Raw genomic sequence first — 20629 nt, 5'->3', positions numbered from 1 at the left:
GATCACTTTACTGCAGTTACTGCCTGTAATGATAAGGAGATATCACCTCCGTGTATAGATAAGACAGGATCCACCATTCCCAATAGCCGATTGTCAGAGCTTATCTATTCTTTCCTTGTACAAAGTCACAGAGCATGCCTGGAAAATTGTATATAGAAGTCAATGAGGTCAGGTGGGTTTAAACTGACAGAAGGTGGATCAACACAAGTAGGCATGGACAACAGAAATAGGCAGGTCCAGCAATACTATACTGCAGAACAAAATACTGCCTCAGCAGAACCAAATACCACAGTGCAGCACAAAATACTGCCTCAGCAGAACCCAATACCACAGTGCAGCATAAAATACTGCCTCAGGAGAACCAAATACCACAGTGCAGAACAAAATACTGCCTCAACAGTGCAGCACAAAATACTGCCTCAGCAGAACCCAATACCACAGTGCAGCACAAAATACTGCCTCAGCAGAACCCAATACCACAGTGCAGCATAGAATACTGCCTCAGCAGAACCAAATACCACAGTGCGGCACAAAATACTGCCTCAGGAGAACCAAATACCACAGTGCAGAACAAAATACTGCCTCAGGAGAACCAAATACCACAGTGCAGAACAAAATACTGCCTCAGCAGAACCAAATACCACAGTGCAGCATAAAATACTGCCTCAGCAGAACCAAATATCACAGTGCAGCATAAAATACTGCCTCAGCAGAACCAAATACCACAGTGCAGCACAAAATACTGCCTCAGCAGAACCAAATACCACAGTGCAGCATAAAATACTGCCTCAGCAGAACCAAATACCACAGTGCAGCATAAAATACTGCCTCAGCAGAACCAAATATCACAGTGCAGCATAAAATACTGCCTCAGCAGAACCAAATACCACAGTGCAGCACAAAATACTGACTCAGCAGAACCAAATACCACAGTGCAGCACAAAATACTGCCTCAGCAGAACCAAATACCACAGTGCAGCACAAAATACTGCCTCAGCAGAATCAAATACCACAGTGCAGCACAAAATACTGCCTCAGCAGAACCAAATACCACAGTGCAGCACAAAACACTGCCTCAGCAGAACCAAATACCACAGTGCAGCACAAAATACTGCCTCAGCAGAACCCAATACCACAGTGCAGCACAAAATACTGCCTCAGCAGAACCCAATACCACAGTGCAGCATAAAATACTGCCTTAGCAGAACCAAATACCACAGTGCAGCACAAAATACTGGACAGGATCCACCATTCCCAATAGCTGATTGTCAGAGCTTATCTATTCTTTCCTTGTACAAAGTCACAGAGCATGCCTGGAAAATTGTATATAGAAGTCAATGAGGTCAGGTGGGTTTAAACTGACAGAAGGTGGATCAACACAAGTAGGCATGGACAACAGAAATAGGCAGGTCCAGCAATACTATACTGCACGTCCCTTTATTAGGAAGAATAGTGTCCCTGTCTAAGGTGACCATAGACAGGGACACTATTGCTCCTGATGAAGGGACGTGCCTGTCCCGAAACGCGTTGAGCCGGATTTATATGTACATGCAATAAAGACCTTTGAAGAGAAGCACCCTTGTGATTGGCTGCCTTCATCCGTTAAAACTCTAGAAGCGATCCAGGCTGGGGGGGTGTTCGGTTTACAGGTGTATTATGCTTATCCTGGTAAACCGCCCCCCTCGTGAAGTGAGTAAATAAACCCACGATACCACATTATTTTAATATATGTATTGGTATCCTTTTAAACAGATTTTACCTATTGATTTGCCCAACTGTACCACACTACATTGTGTACGATACTGCAGAACACGGTCTCTTAGGCACTTGAGACGGTATGCAGTGACCCTATCTATGTGAACAAACTTTTAATCTTTTATGCAGATTTTATATATGTGTATATATATGTTTTTATCCTATACATCGATATCTCTATATACATCCCTACATCCTTTAATTCACTTTTTTGCAAATATTATGCTGATGCAAAACCTATTACACACCTAAGTAGCTTGACACCAACCCACCAATATCGACCGACCACTATTGGCGCCCAAAAGGGTTTATTCAAGAATAGGTGAGACCTGGAGGGTATTACCACCTACCAGTCCCCCTATTTTGGCATACTACCATATCCTTTACAGGCAGACACCCTTGTCGACCTGACTAAACTCGGAGCAGCCTCTAGTATCTAGCACCCAACCTCCTTTCCACCCCACTCCTACAAACCCGAGGCGCCTCAAATTATTCAGATCTAGTGGAATCCTTTCCAATAGATCCGTCTGACCCTCATACTTTCTCTCTCTCTCTTATTCTCATTCTCCTGAGGACAGCAATACAGTTGGATGCAGCCACTGGCCATGTGCATAAGTGCCTGATGCTTCAACATTAATTAATGTGAGAGCATCAGATCTTTATGATCCTGTCTGGCAGCCATGAGGCCTGCAACCTCTTCCTAGATCTGTAATGTTGTATCCAGAGGTCACATTGCCTTTCTGTAGTTCAATTCCATTAAAGTGAACGGCATTGTGCTTAGTTTACTATGAAGAATGCTGCGGCCCCTTCATGCAACTGATCATCTGGGGTCCCAGGAGTTGGACCTCCACGATCAAATACTGATGATCTATCCAAAGGATTGGTCATCAATATATAACTCCTTGAAAGCCTCTTTAAATAACCATTCAGCCGTATCACACAGGCTCTCTAGTATTAAATGCGCACTCTGCCTACTGCAAATACAGTGAAACCCCACAGATGAACATCCCTGATCTAGGCTACATTTTTAAGTCTCCTATATCCTATGTGTATTTCCCTTCTTCAACTGAACCAACCCTCAAGACCATTTTATCACTGCAATGCTGCAAAGTAATCTCAACGGTCTCTCTATATTAATTTCACAAAGCGATTGCCTCCTATGTGGAATTTGTGCACTTCATATACAGATTGCAATGAGACAAACCTTTGTTGACATTATGTATATTTGCAACACTACAACAGAACATCCTTTTCCCTCTACAAATCATAGTATCCATGTTCGGACCCCATGCTCACCTCCCGGAGGGGTATAATTAGGTGACAAGCCTCTTCTTCCTTGCTGGCAAAGCAGATGTAGTTATTAGAAACAAACATTTGACCAGGGATATGCATCTTGGCAAATGGTGTCCACAATGTACAGTCTGTGTGTCCATCCAGCCTCTCGTCTCTGGGAAGTCGGAACGTGGCACGATACTGTTCATTCTTTGCCCTAGCATCCAGGTCTCTGACAAGATAAGAGGGACATTCAAGTAATCTGAAAACCATGTGACAACACAACCAGAATGTAAAAAAGTCAAGGTAATTTCTATATTCAGTACACAGCCTGGTATCGTAGACAAACTCACCTCTTCAGAGCAGAAATGTTTTTGAGAGGACGTGTAGGTTTGGGCAAGTTCCGATCCTCCAGGAAACCCTCATTGTCCAGAAGCTGTCTCATAGCAATGTTGGCGAGCTGTTCCATGAGCTTAAAAGTCTCACTGATGTTAAGAAACATGGAGAAAAAGTATTCGTTGTCCCGTGTGCTGACCTTGATACATTCTGGGAAAAGCAGCGTTGCATTCTTCTCAAGCTGAGTCACATCAAGCCATTGGATAATCAAAGTCACTAAAAGGAGTACAACATGAATAAAATCACAGCCATTAAAATCCTGCTCAGATATTTAATATCACGAAAATGTTTTCCAGTACATAAAACTGAGCACAACTAAACCTCTGTCCATACACAACTGCAGACAGGTGTGGTGCCATTTTTGGAATAATGCATCCATGTTCTCCTGTATAACCCTTTTAAATACTCATCCATGGAGCTTTTATTGTACTTTCAAGTTTCAAGTGTTTTTCCGCAACCATACCCTAAATAGTAAAATACAGCAGAAAAACCTTAAGCATTTTGGATAATCCACTACCTTGGTGTTCTCAAGCTGTATAGATCATAAGGATCTTTTTGGTAATCACCATAGAACAGACTACTAAATAAACGGGCAATGTGCTCACCAAAGGGTACGTCAACACGTGGCGTAAACAACGCAGAATTTCCTCAGCAGATTTGCGTGTGGAAAACCTGCAGCTTTTTACAATGCCAGCTATAAGTATGAGATTGCAACCACTCTGAAAAAAAACTGCAGCATAAACTGAGCTGCTGTGTGGACTTTAAATCTGCAGCATGTTAATTTACGTTGCGGATCTTACACTTTGCAATGCACAGAATGAAATCCACTGCAAATCAGCAGTGGAAATTATGCAACGTGTGGACGTACCCTAAGTCAGCCCAAGCTGTAAGAGAAGTGATGGATGTCTCACCTTCTTTCCCCAACAAAAATGAATAGAAGCAGACATGGTTGACAGTCAGGTAGAGCCATCCTTGTCTGGGGACCCGTCCCTTCCAGTAGCTGCAGGAGTAATAATTCACCAGCTTCTCCACCTCAGGCATCCCAAACTGCTTCCTCATTTTCAGCTCGGCTTCCTTGAACTTCCCAGGGTCTTCTTCATCCTTTGGAAGCAGGCTTTTGTTCTCCTCAGCAATAATACCCTTTCATTAAAAAATAAACAATTAAAGCAATATTATAGTCTGTAAAGTTACTCTGAACTAAAGCATCCTGAGGGTTCTTCGGGAATTAAGAAAATGAAAATACTTTACTTAAATATTACTTCATTGTAAATATACTCCCAAATACCGTTCATTAGTTATAATGGCTTGTTTTGTCTAGGGAGCAATCATTAGGAGAAAAAAAATGGCCGCCGTCCTATTAGCACACACAAAAGCTGTCCTAATCACACAGGAGGACAAGTTACTTCACAACACTGAGGTAATGAGCTGCCTCATCCTCCTCTCTGTCCTACTTGTCAGGGATTATGATCCTGAATACAGTTTAATATGATATTTAGCTGAATCTTTGTTGGAATGGAGTTCATGAGGAGACATGAAGTACAGACAGGGAGGGACAGAACAGACTGTGGTAAAGGAGACTGCATACAAGTGCTGCTGCTCATTAGCTACATCTGCTCATGAAATCAATACCTACAGAGATTTAGCTAAAGATCTTATCATCTGTATTCAGGATCATAATCACTGACAAGATCTTTAGCTAAATCTCTGTAGGAATTGAGTTCATGAGCAGATGCAGCTAATGAGCAGCAGCACTTGTATGCAGTCTCCTTTACCACAGTCTGTTCTGTCCCTCCCTGTCTGTACTTCATGTTTCCTCATGAACTCCATTCCAACAAAGATTCAGCTAAATATCATATTAAACTGTATTCAGGATCATAATCCCTGACAAGTAGAGCATAGAGGAGGATGAGGCAGCTCTATAGCTCTGTGTTGTGAAGTAACTTGTCCTGCTGTGTGATTAGGGCAGGAATTGTGTGTACTTATAGGACGGCGGCCATTTTGTTTCTCCTAATCATTATAACTAATGAAAGGTTTTGGGGAATATATTTATAATAAAGTAATATTTACGTGTTTTCATTTTCTTAATTCCCGGAGAACCCCTTTAAAATCATACTGCATTAATATAAAATAAGCAGGGCAGATTTCTGGGGCAGTATTGGACTGTGTTGGGGGGTCTGAGTTTTAGTAGCCTAGTACATTAGGGGTGATGTTTGTAAATGTTGACTGCATAACTTACTGTACATATATCATCTATCTCCAGTGTATCTGGGCATACGCACAAAATGCATAAAAAAATATAAATACAATTCCAGCAAGCATATAAGATGATAAATAATTGCAGCTTTCATCTTTTTAATCTTACCAAATACAATGACTTTTTCTATAGAAATTATATATTCGGCTCTGTTCACATTTGCACTGTGGCTTCCGTTTATCAAAGGAAGCTACAACACCTTGTCTGATCCGTCGCTTGGTAGACAACATCGGCACCGGACAGATGCCATTGACTTATAATGGCATCCATCAAGTTTTGGCAAGGTGTACATCAAGTGCTGCATTTATTCTTCTGTCAAATATTGTGGAATCTGCGATGGATGCTCCAAATACATTGTCTACTGCAGATATAAACAGACTCTTAAAGCCTGATTCACATGACCATGCTCTGCCCAGGAATCATAGGTTATGAGTTGGCCGCAGCTCCTGGACTGTATCATAGTGAGTTACGATACAGTCAGTTCCTATCTATTGTGGGTCTATTGTACTGTACTGACATTATCACTTTGGAACAGGGGAGCCACTGTCAGTCCGGGAGATGAGGCTGACACATGGGCAGTGTTTCCCGGACTTAGGCTCCATTCAGACGTCCGTAGAATGGGTCCGCATCCGTTCCGCAACTATGCGGAATGGGTGCGGACCCATTCATTCTCTATGGGGCCAGAAGAGATGCGGACAGCACACAGTGTGCTGTTCGCATCCGCATTTCCAGAGCGCGGCCCCGATCTTCCGTTCCGCAAAAAAATAGAGCATGTCCTATTCTTGTCCGCAATTGCGGACAACAATAGGCATTTCTATGGGAGTGCCGGCCGGTGCATTGCCGATCCGCACTACAGATGTCTGAATGGAGCCTTACAGTGATTTTTCTGTATTCTGAAAGAATTCTGACCACATAATTAGGGTACAACAGGGTTCTGAAGAAAATGTACAATATTTTTCACTTGAATGGTTTTCTTGATTTCAAGACTACCGTACTCTGGGAAATCTAATTCGCCGGTAAACCACAGGCCCACAGGGAGATCAGTCAAGAGAGCTGTGGTTTCCTACATCACACCCCTTCTTATCTTCCTAATATAAAGAAACAGGAAATGCACCAGAGACATACTACGAGAAAATCTTCCTAAGTGAGACATTACAGTTTAAGAGCTGAATCACTTATTAAAATTTAAAGCCTTTAAAAACCTTTGATATGTCAGAGACATATTAGGCTACTTTCACACTAGCGTTTTTGCGGATCCGTCATGGATCTGCAAAAACGCTTCCGTTACAATAATACAACCGCATGCATCCGTCATGAACAGATCAGTTTGTTTTATGTCTTCTATAGCCATGACGAATCCGTCTTGAACACCATTGAAAGTCAATGGCGGACGGATCCATTTTCTATTGTCCCAGAGAAAACGGATCCGTCCCTATTGACTTACATTGTGTGCCAGGACGGATCCGTCTTGCTCCGCACCACATGGCAGACAGAAAAACGCTGCAGGCAGCGTTTTGGTGTCCGCCTCTAGAGTGGAATGGTGACTGAAGGGAGGCAAACTGATGCATTCTGAGCGCATCCTTTACCATTCAGAATGCATTAGGGCAAAACTGATCCGTTTTGGAACTCTTCTGAGAGCCCAAGACGGATCTCAGAAACGGAAAGCCAAAACGCCAGTGTGAAAGCAGACCTAAAGGTTTTAATCAACATGATTAATAAGATGGCACTAGCCAAGATTTTATATCTTACTAGGAAGCTTATAGCTAAGTATTGGCTACAATCATCTGTCCCTGGGATAGCAGAATTAATAAATATGACTAATAACATGATTTACAGTTAGGTCCATATATATTTGGACAGAGAACATTTTTCTAATTTCTGTTCTGTTTTGAACAAAAAATTTCAGATGCAGTTGAAGTTCAGACTTTCAGCTTTAATTTAGTGGGTTGAACAAAATGATTGCATAAAAATGTGAGGAACTAAAGCATTTTTTAAACTCAATCCCTTCATTTCGGGGGTTCAAAAGTAATTGGACAAATTACATAATTGTAAATAAAATGCCACTTCTTTGCTTTAATAAACTCCTGGGTTGCTTTGGCTTTATGTTATGGGTCATTGTCCCATCTGTATTATGAAACGCTGACCAATCAGTTTGGCTACATTTGAGCACACAATATGTCTCTGAAAACCCCAGAATTCATCCAGCTGCTTCTGTCCTGTGTCACATCATAAATAAACACTAGGGACTCAGTGCCACTGGCAGCCATGCATGCCCAAGCCATCACACTGCCTCCGCCGTGTTTTACAGATGATGTGGCATGCTTTGGATCATGAGCTGTACCATGCCTTCACCATACTTTTTTCTTTTTATCATTCTGGTAGAGGTTGATCTTGGTTTCATCTGTCCAAAGAATGTTCTTCCAGAAGTGTGCTGGTTTTTTAAGATGTTTTTTTTTAGCAAAGTCCAATCTTATTCTTGAGACTTAAGAGTGGCTTGCACCGTGCAGTGAACCCTCTGTATTTACTTTCATGCAGTCTTCCCTTCATGATAGATTTGGATATTGATACGCCTATATCCTGGAGAGTGTTGTTCACTTGGTTGGCTGTTGTGAAGGGGTTTCTCTTCACCATTGTAAATATTCTGCGATCATCCACCACTGTTGTCTTCCGTTTTTAGTATATTGGTAGGTTGGGCACACCTCACTCGGATAAATCTATATCGTTATCAATTTTATTACATCAATTTTATTATAACACGTTATAATTATAAAATAATAAATGTAAAACCTGTACAGATAAGTGCGCCCAATAACATAAGATAAAAGAAGATAAAAACATTCAATGAATTCTACCATGTGTCTGTTCAGACACGTATATTGGACCCATATGGTATATATTGGTATATGAGAGGTGAACGGATAGCGTGTTCGCTTGATGGAACAGGTCGATTGCTCGCTCTTCTCTTACACCAACATATTATAACAATCAAAAAAATATAAATGATATTGATGCATACAAAAATCTATTTCATTAATATAGGTATAGATGAAAAGTCTGTTCTTTTCTCTATTGACACAATAGAGGTTATCGTTGATGTAATGAACTGTATAGGGCTACGATGTTCCCCTCCACACTTTATATAGGTGGCAGTAGCAAGGTGCCAATTTTTGTAACCCAAAACAGTCGTAACGTTGTGTCCTTTAGACTATAATTCTGTAATTAGTCTAATATAGATTTCATTATTGTTGTTTTTTTTTTATATCCGCAGATTTACAACAGTATCCACAAAATAGGAACAATGTCACTTTGATCCAAACCTTTGCATCAATATTCATATATACAGATATATCGCTGTATTACTCACGATTGGATATGACTCTTTATGAGTAGTGAGAGTGGCAATCCATAAGTATAGATGTAATCGTGTGCGGTACTTCCTTATCCCCTTATACTTGCATTGCGGACGTATACTGAGAATGGCAGATGGCGGAGTATATGATCGTGGCGTCCCACGTGTGTGTAGTCATGTAGACTCCTGCTCTTTACCGTCTCGCTCCTGTTCCGGATACTACGTAGTTAGTGCCCAGGTGTCAGCTAATTTGATGCTGAACACAAATAGTTCTAATAGCCGTAGACAGGAATTTTGGATAGGGGAGATGAAATATTCGTAAGTTTCCTCTAGATCAAAGCTTTATATCAATGTCATCTGTTTGGGGTCCTATTATACCAGACGCGTTTCGGAGACAACTGTCTCCTTCCTCAGTGGTTTTGGATCAAAGTGACATTGTTCCTAATTTGTAAATCTGCGGATATTTAAAAAAAAAAAAGACAATAATTAAATCTATATGAGACTAATTACAGAATTATAGTCTAAAGGACACAACATTACGACTGTTTTGGGTTACAAAAATTGGCACCTTGCTACTGCCACCTATAAAAAGTGTGGAGGGGAACATCGTAGCCCTATACAGTTCATTACATCAACGATAACCTCTATTGTGTCAATAGAGAAAAGAACAGACTTTTCATCTATACCTATATTAATGAAATAGATTTTTGTATGCATCAATATCATTTATATTTTTTTGATTGTTATAATATGTTGGTGTAAGAGAAGAGCGAGCAATCGACCTGTTCCATCAAGCGAACACGCTATCCGTTCACCTCTCATATACCAAAATTTACCATATGGGTCTAATATACGTGTCTGAACAGACACATGGTATAATTCATTGAATTTTTTTATCTTATTTGATCTTATGTTATTGGGCGCACTTATCTGTACAGGCTTTACATTTATTATTTTATAATTATAACGTGTTATAATAAAAATGATGTAATAAAATTGATAACGATATAGATTTATCCGAGTGAGGTGTGCCCAACCTACCAATATACTATATACTTTTGCTTTTAACAGACTGGGTGTGTCTGATTTGGTTGGAGGCACCCATAAGCAGAGAATAGGTGAGCCAACACTAGTTTTTCATGTCTTCCATTTTTGTCCAGGTCTTTTTGCATTGTTGAGGTCACCAGTGCTTTCTTTCTCACGATGTACCAAACTGTAGATTTTGCCACTCCTAATAGTGTAGCAATTTCTTGGATGTTTTTTTTTCTTATGTTTTCGCTTATGAAGGATGGCTTGTTTCACCTGCATGGAGAGCTCCTTTGACCTCATGTTTACTTCTTAGCAAAATCTTCAAAATGCAAGCACCACACCTCAAATCAACTCCAGGCCTTTTATGTGCTTAATTGAGAAAGAAGTAATTGCCCACACCTGCCCATGAAACAGCCTTTGAGTCAATTGTCCGATTACTTTTGGTCCCTTTAAAACAGGGTGGCACATGTAAAGGAGCTGAAACTCCTAAACCCTTCATCCAATTTGAATGTGGATACCCTCAAATGAAAGCTAAAAGTCTGGACTTTATGTCCATTATATAACTATAACTTGAATATGTTTTAGTAAACAGGTAATAAAAACAAAATATATATGGACCTAACTGTATATGGAAAGGAAAATACATTTGAAAAAAGAGGCAGTCTTAGGAAATTCGAGAAACAATGGAGTGCTTGGATTGCTCAACCAGGACTGGCCACGGTGGCTTGGCCGTAAGGTGGCTTCTAATCTAGCTATGGATAGCTGGGGTGTCAGTGACTGCACGGGGGGGCGGGGGATGGGGGGTAAACGGGGGTTGGCGGGAGGGTGTACGTTGAGGTGGTAGTTTTATCACCCTTTTTGTACTTTATGTATTTTTGTTTGTTTTAAGAAAATCTTAAATAAACAAATCTTATTGTAAAAAAAAAAAAAGGTTTTGATCAGTGGCAGTCTGAGACCCATCCCCGATCCCTAAACCGAGGAGAGAGAAGCGCTTGCCTATGGCGCTTGCTGAAGGAAAGGAAGTAAGATGGACTCAATAGAAAGTCTATCAGTGTTCCAGACTAAAAAAAATACCTAATAGCCATTGGCTTCTGAACTGAAAAATTTAGGAGCCCAATTAAATTTTTAGTCGCCAAATCGAAACCGAATCAAAATTTTGGTATCGTGACAACGCTACACCGATCAGATCGCATTTTATGAAAACGTTCGGCCCATATTAGAACAGTCCTATCCTATTTTTTGGGGTGACAAGGTGACTAAAAAATGGCGAATCGCATGGTTTTTATTTATTTATTTCTGTTACGGCGCTCACCGCATAGGAGATTTTTTTTTCTAATTTAATAGTTTGGACTTTTCGGTCGCAGCGATATTTTAGGGTACTTTTACACTAGCGTTTTTCATTTCCGGCATAGAGTTCCATCACAGGTGCTCTATACCTAAAAGAACTGATCAGGCATATCCCCATGCATTCTGAATGGAGAGCAATCCGTTCAGGATGCATCAGGATGTCTTCAGTTCAGTCTTTTTGACCGATCAGGCAAAAGATAAAACCGTAGCATGCTGCGGATTTATTCCCCATAGGAATGTATTAGTGCCAGATCCGGCATTCAAAATACCGGAATGCCGGATCCGTCCTTCCGGTCTGTGCATGCGCAGACTGGTAAAAATGTGTAAAAAGATACAAGACGGATCCGTCTGTCCGCATGACAAGCGGAGAGACGGATCCGTCCTTGCAATGCATTTGGGAGATGGATCCGCATCTGGATGCGTCTCACAAATGCTTTCAGTCAGATCCAGATCGGCGGATCCGGTAGAAGTTCCGACGACGGAACTGCTTGCCGGATCACACTGCCGCAAGTGTGAAAGTAGCCTTAGTTTTTGTGTTGTTTTTTTTTACTTACTATTAGCCCCCTTAGGGGCTGGAACCCTTGTCCTATTCACCCTTAGGCCCCTTTCACATGGGCGAGATTTCTGCGCGGGTGCAATGCGTGAGGTGAACGCATTGCACCCGCACTGAATCCGGACCAATTCACTTCTATGGGGTTGTGCACATGAGCGGTGATTTTCACGCATCACTTGTGCGTTGCGTGAAAATAGCAGCATGCTCTATGTTGTGCGTTTTTCACGCAACGCAGGCCCCATAGAAGTTAATGGGGCTGCGCGAAAATCACAAGCATCCGCAAGCAAGTGAGGATGCGGTGCGATTTTCACGCATGGTTGCTAGGATGAAAGTCTATTCACTGTATTATTTTCCCTTATAACATGATTATAAGGGAAAATAATAGCATTCTTTAATACAGAATGCTTAGTAGGAGGTCAATTGAGGGTTAAAAAATAAGGTCAGGTCAGTTATCTTCATTGGTGGCGCAGTGCACCCCCCCCCAACACCCCAGTATTATAAACATTGGTGGCGCAGTGCGCCCCCCCCCCCCCCCCAACACCCCCTGTATAATAAACATTGGTGGCGCAGTGTCAATGAGGGTTAAAAAATAAAATAAAAATTAACTCACCTCCTCCAATTGATCGCGTAGCTGCCGGTCTCCTGTTCTTTCTTCAGGACCTGTCAAAGTACCTGTGGTGACATCACTGTGTTCATCACATGGTAATGGACCATGTGATGAGCTCAGTGACGTCACCACAGGTCCTGAAGAAAGAACAGGAGACCGGCAGCTGCGCGATCAATTGGAGGAGGTGAGTTAATTTTTATTTTATTTTTTAACCCTCATTGACACTGCGCCACCAATGTTTATTATACAGGGGGTGTTGGGGGGGGGGGGGGGCGCACTGCGCCACCAATGTTTATAATACTGGGGTGTTGGGGGGGGGTGCACTGCGCCACCAATGAAGATAACTGACCTGTTAATACAAATACAGGAGGCGGGTGCCGGAATCAAATAGCCGGCACCCGACCTCTATGACAGGGAGCTGCGATCCGCTGCAGTTAACCCCTCAGGTACCACACCTGAAGGGTTAACTGCCGCTGATCGCAGCTCCCTGTCATAGAGGTAGGGTGCCGGCTATTTGATTCCGGCACCCGCCTCTTGTATTTGTATTAACAGGTCAGTTATCTTCATTGATGGCGCAGTGGCCCCTCCCCTCCTCCTCCCGTCTCTCTACTTACTGGTGGCGGCAGAACAGGGGGGAGGGAGAGACTCCTTCTCCTCTGCGCTTCTGAGAAGAACATCGTCGGTGAGCAGAGAACTATCATCTCCTGTGCCCGCCGCTGTATTCAGAGCTGCGGCGGCGGGTCTAGTCGCAAAAGTCTTGTCGCCATTTGTAAATTCTAAGTCACATTGGCGACCATTTTGGTCGCCATCTGGAGCCCTGTCTATGGCCCCGCCACGCTTCAGTCTCCTGCAATGAGGAGAGAGGGCGCAGTATGCAAGCGCTTCTCTCTTCTCATTTTATGGATCAGAGGGGGTCTGAGTCCTGAAAACTCAGTGACCCTTTAAAAATATGCTATATCAGCTATTATGTTCAGGGAAATACTGTAGGCAGAAATGGCTTGAATTATACTAGTTGAATCAGTTAGGACATCCCTTAAAGTGGTTATCCCACAAAAATTATTACTATGCAATGAATAGGGCATTTCAAATGAAGTATTACTGCAATATACATGCAATAAAAATATTGGTAGTTTTTTTTATGTACATTAATTTTCCTCTTTGGTAGGGCCCACTGCAACATGTTTCTCTTGTGGCTGAAAAATTGGGTCCACCTTCCCTGCATTCAGTGGTGGACTAACATGCTTAGTGGCTTCCCTGCTTCCTCCTTCCCCTCAGTACTGGCGTAGTGATCTCATAGTGCGGCGGTCCAGACACCTTTCATTTATTTGTCCCTTACTCTAAATTCATAGAAATATACTGCTATCTCTCTGTAGATAGTGGAGAAAAAGATGGGGTGCATTAAACAGTACATTGTGATTTATGCAGGGAATTGCTGGGCTGTGTGTGAGGGATTATTTTCTATGCAGGGAAGCAAGACAACAAAAGAGGGTCAATAAGAGCTGTCTGCGCATGCAAAAAAACTTCTACTGGATACGCCTAGACTGTCAGGCTTTTTCATGTTTTCTGCATTGATTGTCTTCTTTACCTTATGCTAAGTTGGTTTATAAATGATAAAAGTGTAAAAAAAAAAAAAAAAAAAAAGAAGCTGTCTGCAGGGAGATGAATATGCATGTGACAAGCTACTGCCCGCCCACAGAAAGTAAAAAGATAAGAGCTGCAGAGGGGTGAGTAAAGAAGCAATAAAGCGATAAATAATGATAATTACTCTGGAGGGCAGTTGTTTTCACACTGATATAAGTAATGATGTACATTACTATTTAACGTGTGGGATTAACCCTTTAAAATTGTTGTTAGAGTGATCAGTGCAAAGTAAGCTTTACTGCTTTGAAGCAGTCCGTGTTGATTTTTTGGAGGGAGGCAACAGCAAAAAATACTGCACTATGGGGTGAACATATCACACATCTTTCCAGACGATAGATGACAAATGCCAGATTGCTGAGTCCTGTCTCTGAATGGAGCAGGAGTGTGCACGTTGGTCCACAACGCCATTTACTCCGATGTGGCTGATGTACACAGCACTCCTCCATTTCCATCGAAACTACTGCTCCATTCAGAGAGGGAACTCTGGATTGCTGTGCGTCCCCCAGTGATCCAACAATTATCCTCTATCCTGTAGATAGGAGATAATTACTTTTTGTGGGATAACCCTTAGGGCTCATGCACACGACCGTTAGTGTTTTTGCATTGTGCAATTTGCAGATCCACAAAACGTGAACACCAGCAGTGTGATTTCCGGAGAAGAATACGACATGTTCTATATTTTTGCAGGGCCGCAGAACGAGCATGCGGATGTGGACAGCACATAGCTGTCCGCATCTTTTGCAGCACCACTGAAGTGAATGGGTCCGCATCTGACCTGCAAAAAACGCGGACCGGCATGCGGACTGAAAACACGGTCGTGTACATGAGCCCTTACAGGGATGAAGCCACAAGGATTTTGAGCTCCACTGCTGCCATTACGGGATTATTCCCACAACTAAAGGGACTTTGCTTGCATGGTAATAGTCCCTGATGTCAGCCAAGTTAAGCTCTCTGTGTATCCATACACTGCCTTATGTAAATTGTCACATAGCATCTCAGTGCTACAGATGAAGCAAATGCACATATTACGGTCATTACATGGATTTTGCCTTTGACAAAGGTTGTGATGTCATCCTCATTTTCAAAGATTGAGAGAGTCTGCAGCAGATTGTTCTCCAGCCACTCCCAGTGTGCAGTGATCTCTTTTCGTGAGGTTCCTGAAATTAGAAATGTACAGCCAGTAATCAGTCACAATCCTACCTGTTATAAACTTTATGATAGGCTAGGGAGAGGCCACAAAAAAAAATCACGTGACACCATAAAAACAACCGCAAATGGAGCAGCATAACACACAATATACACAGAAATCTGCTTGTGTTGTACTAAAAAACTGGAATGTTTGCTGACACTCCATCCCATGTATGAGACTGCCGAGCTGACGCCAGAGACCAGCCTTGTCAGAAACGTGGTACTACGTGGCGGTCATCAGGTAAACTGCCATACATGTAATATAAAGACAAACTGAGTCTGCTAGAACAGGAGCTGGTCTCACTCCAGCTTATAGAAGAAGGGGTCCTGAGTCCAGGACGTGGACAGGGGTTTTCCATATGAAACAACCCACTGAACAAAGGACAAACACGTTTTACATATAGTAAGCTGTCCAGTCTGTTGTCCAATGACTTTAAAAGGATTGTGCTATGATGAAACCCCTTCTCGAAAAATGGCTGACCTAGCAGTCAGCTGATCACCACAGGTCTGGCTCCTAGACCCCCCGGCACCACAAAAAGTCTTACTATGTAATGAATAGAGCATTTCAAATAAAGTATTATTGCCATTTACATCCAATAAACATGCATTACATTGCCCTCTCTGGTAGTGCCCCCCACTGTTTATCCTCCTGGTCCACCTTCTCCTGCATTTAGTGGTGGACTAACATATATCTCCCAGATGGTGGATACCATATCTCTAGGGTTATATGTTAAAAACTATTTTCTACGCAGAGGAGGAAGGCGTTAACAAGAGCTAATTGCAATGCTTCCTAATAATACAAATTATTCATATAAATTAAGTATATTGCAAAACATTGTGTGAATTTAAGGCTAAATGCACACAATCAGGATTGCGTGCGGATTTTCCGCGTGGATTTGCGTGCGGAAAATCCGCACCGTAGGTCATATACATTGTATTCTATGAGAATTTGAAAAATTCTCAATGGACACGATGCAGATTTTTTCCGCGCGGATTTTGACCTGCGGTGCAGATTTGAAAATCCGCAGCATGTCAATTTATTTTATTTCTCCTGACCGGATTTTCTTCATTCACTTAGTAAAATCTGAATGCGGAAAATCCGCACGCAAATCCGCACCAATTGATGCGGATTGACCGCACAGATTTGCCTGCGAACAGCTGCGGATTTCAGTGCGGATTCTCCGCACATGAATCCTGAACGTGTGCATGTACCCTTATGGGCATCTGGCTGGCCTGTTACATGTGCACTTGGCAGCTGAAGGCATCTGTGTTGGTCCCATGTTCATGTGTGCCTGCATTGCTGAGAAAAATTGTGTTTTATTATATGCAAATGAGCCTTTCGGAGCAACAGGGGTGTTGCCATTACTCCTAAAGGCTCTGCTCTCTCTGCACCTGCAGCGCCCACTGCACACGACCTTAAGTGTTTTGCAAACATGGGCACCGCATTTGGCGGAATGCACACGGCCAGCCCTATGATAGAAATGCCTATCCTTGTCCACCATTGTGGAGAAGAATATGACATGCTCTATCTTTTTTGCGGGGCCACGGAACAGAACTACGGATGCGGACAGCATACGGTGTGCTGTCCGCATCTTTTGCGGCCCCATTGAAATGAATAGGTCTGCACCTGTTCTGCAACATTGTGCAATGGATGCAGACCCAGAGACATGGTCATGTGAATGGACCCTTAAGTGGAGAGGGTGCTGCAGTTGCAGAGAGAGTTGAGCCTCTAGGTGTAATGGCGCTTTTATCTTTTTTATGGCATAGAAGAAGACTGAAATCGATGCCAGTTCAAGTGCACTGGCTGCCAAAGGTTGCGCCTGATTTATGACGAGGCATACAACCTGTCATAAATTAGGTGCAACCTCGAGCAGCGTGCAGTGTACGCCGGTCTATGATAAATCAGGGCCTGTGCCTTTCTGGCTGGAAATACAAGTTTGTAAGCCATTCTGCTTGCTTTGTGAGGAGAGATGGACAGAGTAGAAGGGGCACAGCGCTCTGTTAAGCACTTCTGTCAATCTGTTCCGGAGATCGGCGAGGGTCTCACCACTCAGACCCTCACTGCTCTCATATGACATGTCACAAGCTTTCTGAAATGGTCCACTCATTATTTTCATGTTAATTCCTCAAATTATTCAGACTCTTCTTTAGTCTTAATTCTGAGTTTTACTCTTATACCTACCACAAGCCACTGTCCAGTAGATCTGTGATTCTTGGGTCTGGTGCAATATCCGATAAGGAGCAACGCGGGCGCTTGAGTCCAATACAACATCTAGAGTCCCCACAAGCAAGCCTAGAGAACAGAAGAGGAAACAGACAGAATAACCAAGATGACATCAGGTTGTCATGTGAATGTATTGTGTAAATTGTGCACATGTGACTCCCTCTGTCTGAAAACAATATGCTGGAAATGGCTCACAAAGGTCACATATTCACCAACTGTGCACTGCATGATTTTGATATACACCCTACAATAACGGTTTTACGAGCAAGTCTATAAACTAACTGACTTTTCTTTAACCCAACAAGGGAGAAGCCAGTTTAAGCCAAAGGGTTATCTTAATAAAAAACATTTATGACATCGTCAGAGGTTCATGGACTACCGTTTAAACATTGAGAGATGTCATAAAAGGTACAAAAGCGAGTCAAATGGGTCTTCTGCTTTGTTAGGCTGGATTGACACTATGTTCTAGCCAAGTTGTCTGTAATCTCATGTAGAATGATATGTCACTGTGTAGCCCTAGTTTAAGATCTGAATTAACTTTAAAGGGAGTCTGTCAGAAGTTTTGGCCATGCTAAACTGCTGACCGCACTAGGTAGGGGAGAATAGTACAAACATACATTTGGCGACCACTTCTGTTCAGGAGTAGTGAGAACATGAAGTTTTACTTCTGCTCTGTAAAGTTCCCAGAGTGGAGTGTGACTGTGCAGAGCTCTCTGCATTGAACTTCTTCACAGTCCTCCCCCTCTCCTCCGAGCGACAGTTGTAGTGGTCTCCTGGTTAGATGCTGTGATTCAGAGAAGAGGGAACTGTGAAGTAGTTCAATGTAGAGAGCACTGCACTGTGACACTCCACTTCCTGCACACTTGCAGGAGCAGAATCTGGAGGAATAAAAGTTCATATCCACACTACTCCTGATAATAAAAACTCTGCAAAACCTATGTTTGTAGTTGTACTGCTCTCCCCATCCCCTTCCTATTGTGCTGTCAGCAATTTAGCATGGTGAAAACTGCTGACAGCCTTCCTTTAAGAGCTGAAGATTCCTACTCCAAAAGATCAGCTGCTCCACCACCAAAACTCTTGTGGGACACTAAAGTGAAGCTGGCCACAGACATGAGAAAGCAGGAAGATGATTCTAATCTGGTTTATATTATCATGTGCTGATTTATGGCTGATCTGACATACCACCACATACTGTTATACATACACCTCAATAATAAACCAGTATGCAGTAAGCTCCCATAGAGGTGACTGCAGGCAGCTAGATTTGTACCTTATTCCGTTGGGTTATCCTCTGCCCATTTCTTCATAATGAAGAAAAGAACTGATCTGTTCAGATGTCAGTTAATTACAGTAAAGCGACATAGCCCCTCTCGCTAAGTCCCAAGCACTATTTTAAGGGTGGCAAGATAAAAGGGTAAAAACTTGAAAACTTTTGTGCAAATAGGACAAAAAAAGTGACTTGTTAACCCTACATTTGTGCTGGACATCCCTTATCAAATTGCCCTAATGCCTAAGAAATTTCATTGTAGTGCTATATCCGTACACTGACCATTATAAAGACATAGCAACCTATAGTGAACACCAATACGCCTTTTTACGATGGTCACTATAAGGGGCCTTAGGTTAAAGGGGTATTCTGGTTATATAATATTATCCCCTAGATAACTATTAGATCGGTAGAGGTTCTACCTCTGGGACCCCCACCGATCACGAGAACAGGGATCCCCATACCCTGAGGAGCACCCCAGAAATGAACGGAGTGGCCGGTCAGGCAGGTGCGGAGCCGCACTATTCATTTCTTTGGGAGTCCAAGCAGAGACCCTGTAGGTCACTGAATCAAATGAAAAAACTCTTACCCTGCGCAATCAGGGTAAGAGTTCAGGGCAAGGGAGAGCATCAGAGCGTGAACTGCTCCGATGCTCATTTAACGGGGCTGCCTGGGTGCTCTGATCCTGGACAACTCCAATGAATTATGTTATCTGTGCCCCAAATGCTGCCATTAGAAACTATAACTTATCCCCCCAAAAAACAAGACTTCATACGGCTACAGCGACAGAAAAATAAAATGATTAGAAAAACTGCTTTGTCACTAAGGCCAAAAACAGGTTGGTCCCAAGAAATGACTTATCACAGTACGTTAGTAAGTGGATACATACAGTATTATACTGGGGCAGTGCTGACACTGCATACACTATTATACCAAAAGCAATGCTGCCAGAACATACAGTATTGTACGAGTAGCAACGCTGCCAATGCATACAGTATTATACCAGTGGCAGTGCTGCCAGTGCATACAGTATTATACCAGCGGCAGTGCTGACACTGCATACAGTATTATACCAGCGGCAGTGCTGACACTGCATACAGTATTATACCAGGGGCAATGATGCCAGGGCATACAGTATTATACCAGGGACAGTGCTGACACTGCATACAGTATTATACCGGAGCAGTGCTGCCAGTGCATACAGTATTATACCAGGGGGGCAGTGCTGACACTGCATACAGTATTATACAAGGAGCAGTGCTGACACTACATACAGTATCATACAAAGAGCAATGCTGCCAGTGCATACAGTATTATACCAGGGGCAGTACTGCAAGTGCATACAGTAATATACCAGGGACAATTCTGACACTGCATACAGTATTATACATGGGGCAATGCTGCCAGTGCATACAGTATTATACCGGTGCAGTGCTGCCAGTGCATACAGTATTATAACAGGAGCAGTACTGCCAGTGCATACAGTATTATAACAGGAGCAGTACTGCCAGTGCAAACAGTATTATACCAGGAGCAGTGCTGCCAGAGCATACACTATTATACCATAAGCAACGCTGCCAGAACATACAGTATTGTACCAGTAGCAACACTGCCAGTGCATAAAGTATTATACCAGTGGCAGTGCTGCCAGTGCATACAGTATTATACCAGCGGCAGTGCTGCCAGGGCATACAGTATTATACCAGCGGCAGTGCTGCCAGGGCATACATTATACCAGCAGCAGTGC

At 42.6% G+C, this 20629-nt stretch overlaps 1 protein-coding gene across 2 annotated transcripts in view; it reads right to left on the bottom strand.

Moving 5' to 3' along the window:
* TBC1D9B (TBC1 domain family member 9B) overlaps positions 1–20629 on the bottom strand; it is a 72395-nt gene that overhangs the window by 39333 nt on the left and 12433 nt on the right. For both annotated transcript variants that reach the window (XM_040440849.1, XM_040440841.1), the window contains exons 2-6: positions 17574–17684; positions 15242–15360; positions 4335–4563; positions 3381–3639; positions 3052–3259 (exon numbers count right to left, since the gene is read on the bottom strand). In XM_040440849.1, coding sequence (XP_040296783.1) covers positions 3052–3259; positions 3381–3639; positions 4335–4563; positions 15242–15360; positions 17574–17684 — 926 coding nt within the window. The remainder of the gene's footprint in view (positions 1–3051; positions 3260–3380; positions 3640–4334; positions 4564–15241; positions 15361–17573; positions 17685–20629) is intronic.

The sequence above is a fragment of the Bufo bufo genome, chromosome 1 (assembly GCF_905171765.1).
Source record: "Bufo bufo chromosome 1, aBufBuf1.1, whole genome shotgun sequence".
NCBI lineage: Eukaryota > Metazoa > Chordata > Amphibia > Anura > Bufonidae > Bufo > Bufo bufo.
The sequence above is the reverse complement of the archived record's forward strand: the minus strand, read 5'-3'. Positions and strand labels throughout refer to the sequence as shown.